The sequence below is a fragment of the Thermobia domestica genome, chromosome 18 (assembly GCF_964235325.1).
Source record: "Thermobia domestica chromosome 18, izTheDome1.hap1.1, whole genome shotgun sequence".
Classification (NCBI taxonomy): domain Eukaryota; kingdom Metazoa; phylum Arthropoda; class Insecta; order Zygentoma; family Lepismatidae; genus Thermobia; species Thermobia domestica.
In genome coordinates this window covers 172248511-172268701 of record NC_137471.1, presented here as the reverse complement: position 1 = coordinate 172268701, position 20191 = coordinate 172248511, and the positions used below count along the sequence as shown (strand labels likewise).

Below are 20191 nucleotides of genomic sequence, written 5' to 3'. Positions count from 1 at the left end.
ACTGATCCATCACTCAGCACCTATAACGGGGAATTTAACTGCCAGTGTTTCGAAGGATAGCTGGCGTTGTCGGCGGGGAAGGAGTTTTACACGGGAATGACTTATCATACAGTGTTCAGTACTTAGTCCTGTATATGTATACCAAGTTTTATGCCGATCATCGCGTTCTAACCGAAGCATGTCCCTTGTTAGAAAAATCATATGACTAGTTATATAAAATAAAGTCAACGAATTTTAATTTTTTAAACCTCCAAATTGTTTAAATCCTAGAAGTATATCATAATAAATGAAAATAAAGTAATTTGTCATACTTTTCTTATAATTTGGAAAATAAAATAAAGAAATGGAAATAAATTCCTTCCTGGAAATTGTAATGCAAGAGAACAAAACGGGAATATTCCCGTTTTTTATTTTCCTTTCCACCGGAAATATTCCCACTGCCTATCACTACTCTTGAATGAGTTGACATTGGTAAAAGTTAACATTTTACAAATACAATAAACGAAAAAAATAACTAGTGCAATTTAATTTACGGTGGAAAACAATAATGATATCAAAACAAAAGTGCAAAGAAAACACCAACCACTATTCGTTCATTGTTACGCATATTATTATTATTATTATTATTATTATTATTATTATTATTAATATATAAAGTCAGTGGTAGCTCTTGCCTTCAACAAGCATACAACAGTGGCTTTAAACACATTATAAATTTCCAATGGTCTATGTCAGGTCGGGCTTTATATTTGTGAAGAAGAAGAAGAAGAAGAACTAATTTTTTTAATAAGCAATTATTCTGTATCATATTAAAACCTGATCGTATATTTGAAAGCAAGTACCGTCTATAATTGCCGGGAGAGTATCCTTGAAATATCGAGTAGAGTGGCCGTTATGGCGAGTGCATCGTGCTTAGTGTGTCCTGTGATGACGAGAGTTGTATGGGGTTTTCTATACATATTTACTAAACTTACACCCTTTTTCTTTCCTTTACACGTTCATACATTCCCTTCTTTTTTCTACACTTTTTCCCAGTCATTTTACACTCCTCACTTTTCTCTACTTCTTGTTCTGTTGAACTTGGTCTTCAGCCCCCTTTGTCTGTTCTAAATTCTCTCCTTATTCTGACCTTTTCCTATTGTACCATACTTCTCTCCAAAAAATCACAGAAGAAACAATTAAAGAGAAAGCGCAGGAAAAGTGGTATGAAGAAGGTGTCAAGAAGAGCAGTTTGAAAGGAATATACACATATAAAAGGCGTTATGAGAAAATAAGTTATATGAAGAATGATTTGCGAAGCATTTTACTTTTCAAAGCCAGGTCAGGGAGCCTTGAAACAGGGGTAAGATTGAAAAAATTTAAAGAAGTGAACGAAAAATGTCAATTATGTTTTAAAGAAGATGAAACATTAGAACACTTATTGTTAAAATGTGAAGAAACCCTAAAAATCAGGGGAAAATGGAAATGGATCGATGAAATGAAAAAGGAAGGAAATTTGGTTAAATTTGCTTGGAGGTTAGGCTTTAATGTAAATGCAAGGGAACTAAGTGAGAAAGAAATAAAAAAAAAACAAAGAACTTCTTGAATTTTGGTGGAAAAAGAAAATGGAAAACTAAATGAAAAAGGAGCAGTACTTACTTTCTCTTTTTTTCTTTTTTTCCCGAACCAAACTTCCGAAGAGAAGGAAGGAAAATACCTTGAACCTGAACCTGAACCTGAAATTTGACTTTTTCCTGATTGCGACACTTCTTTTTTCACGTATTTTCGCTTTATCATACTTACTACTTTCTATCTGTTTTATGACTTTGTACACATATTGTTACTTTTTTTTTTTATCATTTTTCAACTATTCTAATCTTTACATTTTACACGTTTAATTACCATTCTAAATTGCCGATATTCTTGTTCAATACAGTGATAATGATGCTATTCAAAACTTTTGTGATGCTTACTACAAACAAACAATCATCAATCAATTGCCGAGAGAGAAATTGTGGCCAATGAATAAGAATAAGAGGAAGAAGAAAAAGATTGGAAATATAAAGTTGCTTTTGTGAACGTACTTGTAAATGATTTCATTAACACTGGCAACGTAAAATATAAGGGGAGTATAAGAACAGTGTTAAATTCTTATTATATTTCAATTCACAATGGCTGGTAAGGCCTCTGTTAAGTTGGAATTGATGTGCAAAGAAGAAATTGCTTATGACTTACCTCATGATGATCCGCTCGAAGGGAGAGGGTGGACATACGAACTAAAGAATGACAACAAAGAGTTAATATTATCTACAACGGAAGGAGAGGTATCAGTGGACAAGGATACTGCTATGTGCTCTTTGGATGTGAAACTAAACGTTGATAGGGTGAAACCAGAATTAGCACTAGAAGAAGATCCTGCATTTGAAAGTAATATAGAAACGCTAAGAAAATTTGTGGTTCAGGAGACTTACGCGTCGTATTCTAATGACTCCCAACAATTAACAACAAAAAGTTTAAATTCAGTTCGGCCAGAAAGGTAATGTTCAATTTTTCATTAACTAATTGGCTCAGATTGATAATACGGTTACATGGTTTCGGAAATTTTGTTGGTTAAATGCAATACTTCACGACAAATATTTAGATATGGGAGATATCATGAACGTAAGATAGTAGCCTACAATTGGGAAATGACATGAGACACATAGACAAGCTGCATACCAAATAAAAATAATAGCAACATAGATACCATCCATACAATTCTTATGTAGTTCATTACTTGATAAAATAATTATTTCTTTATTATTGGTTACACATTTCTCACTAATTGTTTCACATATTTAAAATATGGGTGCTCGACGATATTGTTTTATTTATATAGAGACTTATGTAAAATAACAAATAATGAGAATGGTAATTATCCTAAAATTTTACAAATGTAAACCTGTAATGTATTATATTCGAACATAAACTATAGACGTTTGTGATTTTATTTAGGATTTAGCCCAAATGGGTCTAGCCTCATTTTTCCGGTGGGCTTCGAAAGACATAAGTAAAGTACAAGATAAAGAATATTTTAACCAACAATGGATGTTCATTATTTGTAGAGGTCCATATATCAATCCAATTCATAGCTGCACTCATTTTTTCAAGGAAGTCGACTTTTTACATTCCCAGGAATCTTTTTTAGGGTATGGACCTGCATTTCTCAATATGGGATCACTTTAAAGGCTTGGTGAACGTACATAATATATAAATTATTGTAAAAACAACGCTAACCAGCATGTGCTAGATGACCGGTAAAAATAAGATTGCTATGCAGATTAGGGCATTACGCAGAATGTGGGTAAACAAGGATAGCGCAAAATTCTGTATTTAGGATGACTTACATGTCTTACGTGTTGAATGTGTTCTTGTACGTTCCTAAGTATTTTACAGGTAACATGCTGAAATGCTTTCTTTGCTTGTATATTTGTGTTCCAAAGTAACACAATACATTAGGGACGTAACTTCTTAATTATATGGATCCCTTCATTCCCAAACATTTTCATAGTTCCATGTTATGATTTGCCACACTAAACTTTGATACTTCATTTCGCTTACAGTGGTTACTAGCTACCTTGACAAGGGGTTACTTTGCACATCGGGCATTACTTCGTACAAAATATGAAGAGAGTTTCACAGTCCTCCGTCAGTAAAACCATGAATTGTATGCACGAAGTTTCAACTACCACCTACGATAGAACATGTAACTTTATTTTGGTGTTAATGTTTGGGGTCAGCATCAGTTCTAGTTACAGGGAGAGTTTGTTGTTGTAGTGGTATGGAAAGCAGTCACTGTAAGGACCGCCAAATTTTCAAAGAATATCCGTTAATGTTAAGTCAGTTTCGTTATATTACACAACGTAACTTGCATTATACAACGTAACTAATAACCGTTTGAACATTTTAATACAAATAAATTAGTTAAACGGCGGTTAGGCTTTATGAAGCGCCATTCTGTGCGTAATTAGTTGACAACACAGGTTGTAAGTCATTCATAAAAAATACAGATTAATGAATTGGATCCTAAAACCAACGGTGCTGACAATCTCTTACAGTTGAGACCTGCAGGGTCCCTGACGATTCGAATGAATCGCTTCTACCCTAAGACCTTACATACCACCCTAGTTGCATGCCTTCGGCATTCAAGTCATGACACATCAGGGTTAATTTCCCAACCCCAATTGGGCTGTCAACATTCAGGCCTTGAGGAGGCATTTTAAGAAAATAAATATAATGAAGAGGACGACAAGAAATACACCCTTGGAGGAGATTTAATGCTACAGCCCCACATTTCAATTCATCAATTTTTTAAGCAATTTTATTACTTCAGGCCCGCTCGTACCTACAAAATTGGTAGGTTTACAAATGTAACCATTTAAAGAGCGCTAGCTAATACTTATGTGTGACTTACTAGCAATTGCATTTATCTTTATCGAGAATAAAGTCACATCCGAGAGCATTTGTCACAATAGTGAAACACAAGATAACAGTAATATTAACTTGTTCATTAAACATTTTTGTTCTTCAGGGCCTACTCGTACGTAGCAATCTTAATATGTTCTCATAACATAAACCTTGATTTTACCATATACTGTCTAACTGACGTAGGCACTCCGTACTATCGATACATCATATTATCCGGTGTTTATCGTAGTAAAGGGTACCGTGGAATCGTAAACGGGCTTCCCTGTTTCTTTTTCTTTAGATCGGTTTATGATTCCCGGCACAAGAATACAAGAGTTTTTTTCAAACATCAAAAAGAATAACATATAATTTACTTTCTTTAAATCCAAATCAAAACCCTAATTATTTTCTATAAATCCAAATCAAAATTAATTATTATATCAAAATCTAAAATCCGAACATCAATTTTATTACTATTATACTTTTCTCTTATTATGCCAACCTTAAAAGTTAGAACAAAATTTGGAAATTTTAGTCAATTGCCGAATCTGCATATTAGCTGGGACCCAACCAGGCGTCGCACTGGTTTCATCACTTTAATTTTATAACGAAAGTAGGGATGTCCCTAGGGGATGAACTATATTTTAACCTTCAACTCTTCTTAACTTATAATATCGCTTTCTCTGAAGTCAATTAACTTCAGTTATCATTAGTCACATTGAATGCACATTGACTTTTCATAGTAGACTGCATATATATAACGAACGACGAACAACTCAACGAGCAACTTTATCAAATTCAAGGTTATTGTCAATTACTTTCAATATTATACTAAATTGTGTTTAACTTACAGTATTTTGACGGCCACTTAATCTTACATTACAAATTTCGCATATTTTCTCATTATACAATCACAACATCAGATGAAAAAATTCACTATCTGAAGAGCACATTTTTTAATTATCCAAAATTTTAACTTTATGATTAATTGTAGTTATTACTAGTACTTCTCTAATTATGTTCGTAATTATCTCTAATTGCCTAACATGTCTCCAAATGCTTGATTGTATGGGGACAGTTAATGTTAATATAAGCATAAAGGAGAATGATTAAAAACTCAAGCAAAATTTGATAATAAAATTTTATTATGAAGTATGGTTCCCAAAACTGGAAAGACCTGAAAAAAAAATACAAAACTTAAACGTCCTAATAAGAATTCGATACTGAAAGTCCGCATCCAAAACGGGACAGCCATACTTTTCAAAACTGGTGCGGTATTATTACAATTTCAAAGTCCGAAATCGCGTTCTAAATCAATTACCTGTTTAAAATTTCCAATGCTGTCTTTCCTCTCCTTTCCACATTCATCTTTCATCTCCGAAAGCTGTAAGGAAACCATAAAACATGACATCTAAGTAAACGTACCTGATTGTAGAGCGATTTTGATGGTTCCTTGAACTGGTGCGTCAGTGGCGGTGGGCACACACTTTGATTCTGAAAAGTAACCTTCGAAATTCGGGGAAATAAACAATAATCCTTTTTTCATAATCTAAAAGTTTATAAGTTCAAATTCGGTATTTCTGATTTCTCATCTCTTCCGGGGTTTAGCCCGAGTTCGGGTGAAGTTCACGCTTTTTTTGTGCCAAGATTTAAATTTTCCATCTGTGCCGGTTACGCTTGTGAGCTGTAATTTAGCACGGTTACGTGTACTTTTCCAGTTAGTTTGTTTAATTTCGGTACTTTTCTCCTTTTTACAGCGTATTTACTAAACTTCCACGTAATAACACACCTTCCTTTACGACGTTTGGATTTACGCTGCATTGCGATACCTGTCATAAATTTCTTTTTAGGTTTGCTTTTACTATTACTATATTTTGCCATGTAGTTTACTATACAATGTTCGTACGTGTTTTCGCTTAAGCGTTTTAGTGCTCTTCGGAGTCCATATACACTTCTTCCGCATGTTTGACTCGAAATAACCTCGCCTACAGCTCGACTTTAATTTGCATGTAGTTCGTCTTTGACCGAGTTTAGTGCGTTCCGTATTACGCTTACCAAGGCTCTTTCCTTTTATTCTCAACTTATTTCCTACTGCACGCCTAATGTGTGGTTGTGCGTGCTCAGAATACGCTGTACGTGGAGGTCGACGAACATTGTTTTCATCATGAGCAATCAACTTGTCTACATTTTGAGTAGCACTACACTTAAATTTTCGCTCTTTACAATTTCGCAAAAGTGAAGTACTAGCTTGAAAATTCAAACATTTCGGCAACTGAAAATTAATAAATGTTGCATCTGATGTACTGATATGATCACGTCTGATCATTTTAATTCTATTGATTATGCTCCTCGAAATCGAGTTTACGTTAATAATGTATTACGAAAACTCAACTGGGTATCATTGGTCATCTTATTTTCTTCTTAACCTTGCTGTTACATTTCGGTTCTATAACGGAAATATACTTTCGACTACGTGTGCTTTATTGGAAGTGTTACTTTTACGCTTTTTTACGGTAAACATTTCCGACCGATATTTTATATACGAGACCTTCACTACGTAAAACACAATTCGCTTGGCGGGTCTATTGTTAATTTGAAGTCGTTTCCTTATACAATACTCAGAGCTGATAAAGTCGGAATAGATTTACAGCACTAAAATGCAACTTACCTTAGACATACACTGTTACAAAGACAAATTTGAATTTGTTAAGTCGCGCAAAACCATTTGCTGCGACACAAAACCGACAACACTGTAACTTCGTTATCACACAAAATCATCAATTGAACTCTCTAGTCTTCCCTGGCTTTTTCGAGAGGGCGGATACGCGCAACCTGAACGCTACCGCTTATCATGTGTGAAACATCGGTATTCCTTGCCGGCAAAACAATTACATTAGAAACAATTGTCCAGAGGTACGCGTAACGATTCTTCTTTTTTGCTATCTATACACTGCATATTTCCTTTTTCTGACTGTAATCGACTTTCTGGTTTATTTGGCACATACCTTTCCCAACTTGGGCCGCCTTGAATTCAAGAGTATTTACGGTTTCTTTTCGCCTTGCACTCTTTTAATTTGTTGGTTTGCCTACACTCAAACTGTGCCGTTCGCATGTATTCATAGAACACAGTGAGACCTTTCTTTCATTCCGCTACCCTATTTTTAAACTCAGCAGTTACTGAATCAACATGATTGGCCGCGTTAACTAATTCAGAGCGTACTTCAGTTAAGGAGTTATTGGCTACTTTGATATCATTACGTAAGCTGTCTGCTTTGGCATTGAATTCGCTCTTTCCTATGCTCCCAAATCGTTTCTGTTACGGGGTTTGAAGTTCACCTACTGATTCATGTATTTTTTGTCCTAGACATCCAATATTCATTACCATTTTTGAGCAATGGTTTCTAATTGTTTCTCTAATTCCTCTGTCAACGTTGCTTGAAATTGTTCTAAAACACTAGCCTCCATATTGATATGAATTACGAGCAACTAATTCAAAGTGCAAAAATATAAATGTCTGAGTTTAATACGAAAATAAGAAACATGCACTTAAAACATGAAACACTATGAATTTTGATATTACGACCATTACCAACCAATCCTTCTTTTCACAACTCAGGTTTCACTTTGCGAAGTGCTTCAATATAAAACTAACACAGATATAAACTAGTACCATATATAAAATATTTTCTATAACTATTCTATCAGGCCTTGATTCCATTTTGTACTAATACACAATACCACACTCAGCAATGCCATGTGATAATATTTGAAAAACAGTATCACGTGACAGTTTGTACACAATAACTGTGTCTTCATCAGACTTCCACTCCTTCTGGCTGCTAGGAGTTGGTCATCACTTATATATACTGTACGGAGATCAATTTTTATTAGGTTCCGCCCCTTCTTTAAAAAGTAACACTTGTCTGGTTTTCACTTTCACTTTTTAGTTGCACACGTGTCCAATTAAAGGTTTACTTTTTTTCCGCTGGATGCGGCCTGTCCTCTAAGTATCCTTATTTTCCTTGTTATTTTGTTTCTTTTTCTTTCTTTTTATTCCTTCTTCTTTAAGCAGAATCTTCTCTCACTCCTTATTTATCGAGAATCCTGCATTCCAGTTTATCACCTTGCCTCCTGCTTTCATAATCTCTCTGGCTTCCTTCTATTTTCTCACCAAAGTCCTGTTCTCTACTTTTATGACCTCTGCTCCTTCCCACCCTATCCTGTGGTTTGTTTCTTTCTGATGCTTGTATATCGCATTGTTGTCCATTTTCATTCTTACATCATCCTGGTGCTGTTTAATCCTTTTTTTTTGCATTTTTTTTTGTTTCTCCTATGTAAATTTTGTTACACTCCTCGCATCCTACTTTATACATTACTCCCCCTTGATCTTTGTTCGCTATTCCTTTTCTCTTTTTTCTTATGACTAGTTCAATTATTCTGCTTCCTCTTTTCCTGTACGTCCTAATTCCTGCTTTCCGAAACATTCTCTATATGTTCTCTGTTCGTTTGCACAGTTATTGTGTTGAAAATGTCACGTGATACTGTTTTCTTTTTACATATTATCAAATAGCCTTGCTCAGTGTGTATTAGTATTAAAACATTTACTATTATTCATAAATGCACATAAAGGTGCATAGTGTAAAACATGTATGTATGTGTGTATACTCAATCAGCTGTTTGCTATCCACTCACATCTACATAGAATTAAAAATCAACAAGAAAAATTTTTATGAGCTACATTAATCTCTCTGTTGCTCTCAAGGTCAAACATATTTCCTTAACTTACATGAAAAATCTACATTACTCATTTCTTGTTTTTATCTGTCACTCTGCTTTATTTTTAATTAATTGTGTTCGCCGAAGATCTGATGGAAATTGACTGTCGACACTAGGCTAATCAGATTCAAAACTCCACACGTTATCTGTATAACTAATGGTATTGTAAAAGCAGTTGTAGGAAGATTGCTATAATTTAATCCGGAAAACGGTCGCCATGTGCTTGAAATCGTGTTTTTTGGTAGTTGTTAGATTCTTCTAAATATAATCGTAACCTTCACATTGATTTTTGTCTATTTCTCAAGATTTGTCACTTGTTTATTGCATTTATCCCAGCTTTGCTACGGTAGGAGGACGTAATATTGAGGTCTCAAATATTCAGTAATAGTCATAATAATAATAATAGTGTAGGTAACAAATTCCGTATGAGGACACATTGTATTAAAGCCTGTAAAATAACCCGTAGCGTAAGGCATAAGTTACAAAATAGTCGGGATTGTAGAGAAGTGTCACGAGCAACAGCACATAACCTCTCGATACGTTCCTACAACTAGCTACATGTTAAAACGGAAAGTTTCCCTACAACGACCTAAATGTTATAAAGGAAAGTTACATGTTATACGGAAAGTTTCGAGGTAATTTTCGTGTAGAAAGTAGGGATTCTGAACTCACAAGAGCCGTAATTACAGTTGTTTTTAAGTAATGGTTATGCTGACTAAGCTACAGAAGATGTCGAAGGGGTTTCGGGAAAGGGGTTACGTACCATCATGAGACACCTCTACAGCTACTCAAATTTAAACGAAAGATTTCCGCTAATATTTCGTGTAGAATATATTCTACTGTACGTTTTCAGGAAAAAAGCTGTAAAAAGAAAGAAATGAATATAATTGAAAACTAAAGCTTGTAATAAACTAACTTGTGAAGTTTGCAGATGCAATTAAAAAAACTTTGCTACAAAAATATATACACAGACCATAATTCAGTGAGCTCTGAAATACAAACTAACAAAATGATGAATAAGATTCTGTCTACAGAGCAATTGTTGCTTACACTATTTCTAGAATCGAGATAAGTTTGAGAAATGTTTACGATAGTTTTGGTCTCGTCTCGATTCTCATCTCCAAAGCATGACTATAGTGTGAGCTAACCTTGTCGCGTCTCGAATGAAAATGTTTCATCCCGATCTTGTTTGGTTTGGTTTAGAATCGAGATGAGAAATTCGTCTTTTCATGGGCAACATTACACAAAACTAAAATATTTTTTTTTGCCTAATATCACGTTTCTGCTTTAATGGTACGACCTGAGCGATAATAAGTTTTTAATTTTTAAATATTCTTCGAGATAAATATTATTATTAGTATTACTCCTGAAAACTTGATATTTCAAGTGCTGAAACAAACGAGTATTCAAATATTTGAATGTAATGAAGCGTGTGTTATCGCCGATCTATTTCCATCAAAATTCCTAAAGTAAAAAAAAAAAAAAAAAAAAAAATGCTTGACGTTTATTCGATCGAAGATCCTCGAGATAACTGGTCAAGCTACTAGACCACTGAACCACGATCACAACGCTGTAAATGATTCGTCTTTAGTCTTGTTACTTTAAATTTCTCTGCCTCAGCTTGGAAAGTTGTATGTAATTTTTTAATTGGTTTCAAAACGCCTTTCGTGTTCCTTTTATGATGATATAAGTGAATGATCTTCCGTACAGTTTCTATTAATACGTTGAGTTGTTCTTAAACCTTTGGATCGCAAGTTGTTTTTTTCTCCACACGAAACTACAGATAAGACAGATTTAATTCTCATGCTGTGCATTTGTGTCAAGGCAGCCGACAATACCTGGTCATAGACTTATGTCCGCCATGATATAAATGATAGTTTAATTTGATATAGTGAAACAAACTACAGCAACTTATTTTGAGACAATAGTGATATGGTACTCCATTTCATATTTCTACAATATTTAGTCTAATAAAACATGTAATATAGCGTAATTTTATCATGTAATATAGCGAATGATTACATGTTTACTTGCTACTTAATCATTATCTCCATTTACATTTCATTGTTTGTTGAATATGTTACAGGCGCGATAACATCTTTGATTTCCACGGAGAAGGGAATATGTTTACTACATTGAATAAAGCCATCTCTCATTCTTATGGGGAATCTGATACTTCGACGCAGTTTGGCAAAAGATTTCATCGATCACGTTTGAAAACAAATATGGTGACGCAGGAAAGTGAAAAGCGTCGTACGTACCATAATAGTGATAAACGCTTTAATCAACGTTCAACTATGTCAAGTGGTGAGTTTGTGCATTCAGGTGAAAAATCTCACATTTGTGGAGTATGTGGAAAGGAATTTAGAGTATGTTCAAGTTTGGCCACGCACATGGTGATTCATACAGGAGGGAAACTACACACGTGCCAAGAGTGTGGTGAGACATTTACTCGTCGTTCAGATTTGGCTAGACACATGTTAATCCACACAGGAGAAAGAAGTCACATGTGCCAAGAGTGTGGTATGGCATTTAAGCATCGTTCACATTTGGCTACACACATGTTAATCCACACAGGAGAAAGAAGTCACACGTGCCAAGAGTGTGGTAAGGCATTTAAGCATCGTTCACATTTGGCTACACACATGTTATTCCACAAAGGAGAAAAACCTCACACTTGCCAAGAGTGTGGTAAGGCATTTCATCTCCGTTCAACTTTGGCTAGACACATGTTAATCCATAAAGGAGAAAAGCCTCACACGTGCCAAGAGTGTGGCAAAGCATTTAAGCATCGTTCATATTTGGCTACACACATGTTATTCCACACAGGAGAAAAACCTCACACTTGCCAAGAGTGTGGTGCGGCATTTCATCTCCGTTCAACTTTGGCTAGACACATGTTAATCCACACAGGAGAAAAGCATCAAACGTGCCAAGAGTGTGGTAAGGCATTTACTCGTCGTTCACATTTGGCTAGACACATGTTAATCCACACCGGAGAAAAACCTCACACTTGCCCAGAGTGTGGTAAGGCATTTACCTGTCGTTCACATTTGGCTAGACACATGTTAATCCACACAGGAGAAAGAAGTCACACGTGCCAAGAGTGTGGTAAGGCATTTACTCAACGTTCAGATTTGGCTAAACACATGTTAATCCACACAGGAGAAAGAACTCACACGTGCCAAGAGTGTGGTAAGGCATTTACCTGTCGTTCACATTTGGCTAGACACATGTTAATCCACACAGGAGAAAGAACTCACACTTGCCAAGAGTGTGGTAAGGCATTTACTCGTCGTTCACATTTGGCTAGACACATGTTAATCCATACCGGAGAAAAACCTCACACTTGCCAAGAGTGTGGTAAGGCATTTACCTGTCGTTCACATTTGGCTAGACACATGTTAATCCACACAGGAGAAAGAAGTCACATGTGCCAGGAGTGTGGTAAGGCATTTACTCAACGTTCACATTTGGCTAAACACATGTTAATCCACACAGGAGAACAACCTGACGCGAGAAAAACATCACACCTTCCAAGAGTGAGGTAAGGCACTTTGTCTTTGTTCATGTTAGTAAACACAGAAGATACTTACACGTGCCGAGCGTGTGGTAAAGGATTTAGACTACGTTCAATTGTGGCTACATTTATCTAATTCACACAGGAAAAAAATACACATGCCAAGAGTGTGGTAAGGCATTTAATCGAGGTTCCAGTTTGGCTGCAAACATGTTAATTCTCAGAGGAACAGAATATCACACGATCTACGAGTGTGATGGCGAATTTAAATATCGTTTAAGGTTCGTTACACACATGCTAATCCATACAGGAAAAAAAGGTCACGTATGCTAAGAGTTTGGTTAGAAGTTTAATCGAAGTTCAACTCTGGCTACACATGTTAATATCCATTAGAATATGCATTAATATGCCCTGAGTGTGGTATGTCATTTGATATACGTTCAAGTTTGGCTAGAGACATGTTAATGCACTCAGGAGTAAAACATCATACATGTAAAGAGTGTGGTAAGGCATTTAATCTACGTTCAAAATTGGCTACACATATGTGAGTACACACAGTAGCAAAATCTCACCTTGCAAAAATCCTGGAATTGAATTTATTCTACGTTCATACGTGCTGAGCCACACAGGATCAAAACCTCACGCGTGGGAGGTGTAGAAGACGATATAGTCTACGCTCAAAACTTGAAATGCAGTTGAACACAAGTCTGTCACCAAAGAGATGCAAAGTGCTTAGCAAGGCATTTACTCAAGGTTCACATATTGCAAATTAAATGATAATCCACAAAAGACAAAAATCTCACACGTGCGGAGAGTTTATATGAGTTGTCGCATTCTGTTGGAGGAATAGAGATGGTGTAATCTAAGCTGTTATTTTTACTCGTGCTATGAAAATTGTACTATTCCAAATTGAGTGCTTGAGTAGAATAGTCGACAAACGGATGTCATTTGTGTCTGACGTTATCCCATGTTTATTGTAGATCCCTATCTAAGCTCAAGTTATAGTCACCAAAATGAGCAACTTTGTCACCTTCTGACAACATCTGGAAATGATTCGTGGCATATTTCAAGTTAACTTTGAGCACTGTTCCTATATGGTCTGCAGAAACACCCGACGGAGATTGTTTTTGGACACACCTCTGCTTTAATAGTTTCACACTCACATACGAGATCATTCTGTGCTCTGCTGCCCCATTAATTTTAATACTACAAACAATCCGCCTCTATGGTCCTGCGGTCTTATTTCTATGTAGAGAATTGGTTGAGAAACGACATTCCACTGTTCCTTATCGATATTTTCAGACATGTTTCGCTCAATACTAAAAAGATATATTTACGGCAGAGTCTGTAAAATTGTTTGTAACACTTTGTACATTTTTGTAGTATAGTTTAAAGGTGGTTTTCTGTTCACTGCACTTTTGAGCAGCATTCTACTGTACATCACCACATTAAACGCAGAATATAAAACATCTGATTTGGCACACTTGTCTAGCGTGGGATCACGTTGTCCAAGTCACTCTCACTCTTTTCTTGCCATCTGAGTTGAACATTGTAAATTATTTTAATTGAGTGTTCTCTACCAATAAATGATAACGATATTTCACTGCATCTCCAACTGTCAAACGCAGACTCTAGCCGTTGCCTTACTACTGGGTTCACAATGGAAATGATAAAGTATAGAGATAGCTCAAATATTTTTCGCGAAGCAGTAGCTCGAACTTTAACTTTTCTGCGGTTTGATGCCGTCTTTTTGTTTTTTATGCATAGACGATCCTAAGTACATACAAAAATTTCTTACTGCCAAACTTAACATACAGATTTACAGTGTGGATAGCTTCATTATTCAAAATCTATAAAAAAAAAACTGTTGACCTTCTAACCAAAAGTTTTCCACATACCTTTCATTGTCCGATTACCTAGTCCCACTCTGGAGCTATACCAATGCATAACTTGTCCATATTACAGTAATATATCGAAAAAGTAAATGTCACGTATATCAACAAACGCTTCCAAACTCAGCACCCTTTATTCATGCAATATATACTACATCACTTTAGACCCCACACCAAATCACTATCAGCATACTCCTTTTCTCTAATATTTGCGCTCTGCCAGTACACTTTACCCTCGTGAGATTCATTGTTTCTAACCGTATAGTGGTAAGGTGAAAAAAATTTTTATGAATGGTAACATTTTGCCTCATGAACCCAGGAACACTTTTGTCTGATAAGATGTGAACTAGGATTTAAATTTGTATTATATTTACAATATTAAATACAAACACCAGACAGTGGATGCGCTTTAAGCGAAACTGTACATTTTTATTGAGGCAATACCTTTCTTGTTAAAATTAAGTTAGATAATTATGTGACTATTTTATTGCTTAAATACCGGTACTGAAAATAAAATATTTATTAACTAGAAAGATGAAAACCAGGATTTCTCCTAATAGCGGTATATTCATGTTTCAATTCTGCAGCAGTCTCCACACATCATTTTTGCGTGACTTAGGCAAAACCACTTACAGCACTTTTGGCAAGATATCTGGCCTTACTGTGTTTATACATGTAACATCGTCCTCGCTTTCCTACATGAGGAGCTACAGAAGCATCTTCTAGAGTCAATCCGAAAAACTTGCTGTGTTCGCTGAATGTATAACATTACTATTAGTCGGTTCTACATTTTAGAAGTGATAAAATCACGTTATTTCCCATCGTGTAGTATTTCTTTCTTCGTCATATTCAGTAGGTATCTGGTCTACTATGTCCACCCCACCTTTAGTATCGTTGTAAAATGTGACGATATCTGGCTTTCTGTTATCTCTGGTACTCTCATCTAATTTGACGTCATTGTGCATACTTGAGATCAGCACTAAACACAGATTTTTCTTAGATGCATACGAACCAATGGTGCAGTTCTAATAAAAACCAAATACACTACTGTATTCTTTCCTCCGTTTGGCATTCACAAACGCGGGGGCAACTCTCTTGCTTTTACGAATTGTCCCTATAATAGTTAACTTACTGTCTCATTCCATTTATTTAACCAAATTGCAGCTTGTAAACCGATTATTGTAAAAAGTTTCTTTGCAAGATGAGCCATGAATCTGTTGACACAATCTCTTCACTACTTCTTCAGGTTTGTTATCTATCTGGAACGGGCCTTCTGGTTGTGTTCTCACATACACTTCTATATTTGTTGTGTAGTATAATGTTTCACCAACAAGAATAAAAATTTTAATTCTACATTTTGGAGGTCTTTTAGGCATATAAATACGAAATCCACATCTTCCCCGGAAACCGACAAGTGTCTCACCCAAAGTTGCTAACATACCAAATAACAAAACTGATGTTGCAGTTGTTTACAAATAATTCAAAAAAAGTCACGAATTCGGGCTAATCTGGGGCTGAAGGTTATATCTGATTATGTTATTCATTAGCATCTTCCACTTTTTCATCCATCATATCCTGCACAGTAATCACTTTCTGCTCAGTTTGGCTTCTCCGTTTCCCATCGTCACATAGAGATGACCCTACGCAAAAGACACATTCATTTTTCTGATAAACAATACACATGTGTTAACTTGTGCTTCGCACCTCCGCTCATTCTCCGTCCTCGTTATCCCTTTACTCATTTTTTATTTTCTCTAATTGTATTGTATTTATATTGAATCAATCTGTCTATATTAAGTTGTGTTATATATGTTTACTTTCATTATAATGCTAAGGATCAAAGTTCCATATGCCCATTTTTCTTTTTCTTTTTGATTTTTTGTTAGTTTTTATACCGTATAATTGTAAAATTTCGATATAGCACAGATCTCCACTTACGCTTTGTAAATTATTTCTTTTCCATCACTTACGTTAGAGAGGGCGTAACCTTCTCATAGGTTGCTAGCCACTTTGGTTTGCCGGTAAAACGTAGTGCATTCACATACTTTCTCAGCTGGCGCGCATGTAGTGAGGCGTAGCTGCCAAGTCTAGACTCTATTTATTGAACTCATGTGGGCGCACAGTGATGCTAATTCATTAACAGGCGACAGGTTGCAAGAAATTGAGAGTTTTCACGAGCGTACTGGCTGGAGTACACAAGTAGTATAATTTTTGATCATCATTATGATCATTTTCACTCTTATCCTGTTCTCATCTCATAGTTTTGGATACTGTTTCAGTTCGGTTATTAGACCGCATATGATAATTGACGATGGAAAGTCTTTCATACATCCTTTGAAGATAAAATTGCCGGGGTGGCTCAGTTGTAAAGCGTTCACCTCTGATGCATGGGGTCTCGGGTCCAAACCCTGCTCCCGCCAAGTTAACTTTGTGGTGGACAAACACCGTGTGCTTGGGTTTCCTCGGAGTTCTCCAGTTTCCTCCCACTTTCTTCATTACACAATTTCATTCATGCTCAGCATACACTGAACCAGGTTCCCAGAGTTCTCGTTCTCCGATCAGTGGCAACCACCAAGCATCATCAACGAGTTCACCACCATTTAAGAAGCATACAAATGCACATAGCATCTTGAGCTCCGACTCTGACTTCAACCAGCTTATCCTCTGCAGCCTGTCTACAGCTTGCTACAGCAAAACTACAATCCAATGTACTTTAGTTCGAAGGTTTTACTTCTCTAACTTCTCCAGTATCGGCAACGCAAAGATATTTCGCAAATGGTAGAAACAAAACAATGGATTCATCATTAAATCACAGTCGGCTAACTTCGCAAAATAATTCGTGACAATCCAGTTTCGAAATGTTCAGGAAAACTGAAACTTTAACTTCTCTCAACAACATCCGACACCAGCAACCTCAGCCACATACCATGTCAATAGTATTACGAGGGGTCCCACTATCTATAACACTTGATATATAGGCTGAACTTCCTGAAGTGGGACACACCTTTAATAATGCATCCGTATTCGGAACAATCAGGGACCAACGTACATAGTTCGAATTCTGAGAACATCACAGGATACTATCAGCGACCTTTTGCATAAACAAATCTTAATTTTCAAGAAGAGACGCCGATTTGAACAATCCTGCTCATTACGACCAATTCCTCTCCCAGGCAGTGTTGACACAGTCCTAGCTCTGGAACGGGCTGAAAAATAGTACCAAATTGGAACAAAAACGGCTGAATTAATTACTTTATACCAGTGTGATACATGGCTCTATAACACGAAACTAAATGAGGTAAAGTTCTAGAAGACCCCCCCCTCTTCCAAGAGTACAAATCAAGACACCTCTTTTTAAAAATTACTTTTCAAAGGCATCCAAGGAGCTCCTTCGTGGCTAAGCGGTTAGCGTACGCACCTTCTACGTGGGAGACCTGGGTTCGATTCCCGGCGGGAGCTCATATGGTTCGAATTCCATGTTAATCAGTAGGTCCATGTCTCATATAGCCTCGCTGCTGAACGGGACGTTAAACTCAAAGTCAACTCAAAGACATCCAAAAAGTAGGCCCCGAAAAACCGTGGAAGTAAATGAAACTTTTCTCACATGTAGGAAATATAACAGAGGCCGCAAATTAAAAGGGAAAACGCAGTGTCGGATCTACCTAGGTAGAAGGTAAAAATGGGGGCCAGGCAGAACTCAGGCTATGATAAGTAGTTATATGATGAGTTTACTATAAACTTTCAAAAATATATATGTAATAGATTAAATTATTTTTGTCACCTAAAAAAGTGGAGGCTAGGCCCCCGGCATCAGATCCGCCACTGGTAAAACGGTTATCTTCGGTATGTATTGTAAGAAAATCAAACCCGCCTTTGTTTCAAAGTGAAATAAACCAAAGCGGCATTCTGGTCATATATGAAAAATATATATATAAAACGAGGAACAAATTATTCATCTCCGAGTTCGTGTGTAAACAGTACGTTAATATAAAATAATAAAGTATATTTATCCACCGTATTCTCGCTTATGTTAAGACCGAAGGAGGAAAATAGACTGTAAGGAGAATATAAGGTAAGTAAACTGACATAATGTAAAACCGGTTAAGGGTCCTAGAACCTTCCCTGAAAGACATCACAAATTATTAATCATTTTAAGTCACAATGGTATGAGTAACGTGAGCTGTAGGAAAAGTCTTACTGACACTTTTGAAAATGTGACAAGTACTTGTTAAATGGTGCTGAATTGAGTAGAATTGTACCAACTTTTTCACAAAAAGGGCTGAAAATGCCAGCGTGGTACCAACAGGCCGATGAATGACAAAAAGGGCTGAATTTGATACAATTGTACCAAGTGTGGCAACACTGCTCTCAGGTAAACGCTGTCAAGAAAACAAAGTACATCCTACTAACAGATGCAACCTATGAACCTGTTATCCTACAAAGAGGTGCACACTTTTCCTTTTCCTATGAAAACTGTCCGAATCTGCAACAAGTTCCAATCTGCAAAACTTGGTATCAATTCCCGCCTCCGAGATACAGCTACAATTGCAAGTCTCGGCTTGCTCCAGAAGAATTCAGGCCGAAACTTGTAGTACCACTATTGACTCATTATGTTCAAAATCGAAAAGGTGAGACGTGCGTGCACTTTCATGTATCTCCACCCGAAACAACTATTTAACTTCATAGTGATCATGTATCTAGTTATTTGACTATGACTTTTATTCTATTCAACATTCTCTTGTACTTACCTCATAAACTCATATTTTAACAACTATTACACGAGGAACAATTTGACACATTACTTATCAGTAAAACGCATCTCACTCCCAAACTTAATTGCAAATTTACCGGCTATCAACTCATTCCACACGATATCAAGCTTCCGGCTCGATGCGCCACTAGCGGCGTTACAATACTATTTTATTCTTACACATGTAATATTTTCCATAAGTAGAAGCTTTGCTTTATATATACTTAAACACAAACAAAATATTTGCTGAGCAAAACAGTATATTCACATAAAAATATTACATACGTGTTACAGTTTCGCCAACTAACATTTTGGCTTCATCAGACACTATGAGATACATGAGAAACGTGCAGTCTTATATACACACAAGAGCTGAGATATCTTGCTTCTGATTGGCTCCTAGCAGCAGCCAATCCACTTCAAGTATTCTAATTCGTATTTACCTATACCGAGGCTTCCTATCTGTTGTAAATTACACACACACATCAAAAGGACGATCTTAGCACAAATAATCTAAACTAACAATTAATTGGCATAAATAATTAAATAATATTATAAATATATATAAATACACATAAATAAATAAATATATAAATAAACAGATAAACATACAATTACTCATACGCTTAAAAAGACGACACACACATACAGTATATACTAGTGGTAGGCACAGAAGCCGGTTTTTCGGTTTCCGGTTCCCAAAGAAAACCTAAACCGGTTTTCAAAATTTTCAAAAAACCGGTTTCGGTTTCCCAAAAACGGTATCGGTTTTCTTCAGAACCCGGTTTCGGTTTTCTTCATTTCCGGCTCGGTTTTCTCCAAAACCGG

At 36.1% G+C, this 20191-nt stretch overlaps 1 protein-coding gene across 1 annotated transcript; it reads left to right on the top strand.

Annotated features, from left to right (window-relative positions):
• The first annotated feature begins 1687 nt into the window (after positions 1-1687).
• On the top strand, positions 1688-18670 carry LOC145676136 (uncharacterized). The gene is made up of 2 exons (XM_081747042.1): positions 1688-2515; positions 11288-18670. Exons 1-2 carry the CDS (start codon positions 2151-2153, stop codon positions 12750-12752), a joined length of 1830 nt encoding a protein of 609 aa, XP_081603168.1. The 5' UTR covers positions 1688-2150; the 3' UTR covers positions 12753-18670.
• Positions 18671-20191: the final 1521 nt, after the last annotated feature.

What these genes read in the sequence shown, in the direction of transcription:
- LOC145676136 (XM_081747042.1), top strand. Translation starts at nt 2,151, where the DNA reads ATGGCTGGTAAGGCCTCTGTTAAGTTGGAATTGATGTGCAAAGAAGAA. An exon ending in AATTCAGTTCGGCCAGAAAG is followed by an intron (nt 2,516 to 11,287) that starts GTAATGTTCAAT and finishes AATATGTTACAG; the next exon opens with GCGCGATAACATCTTTGATT.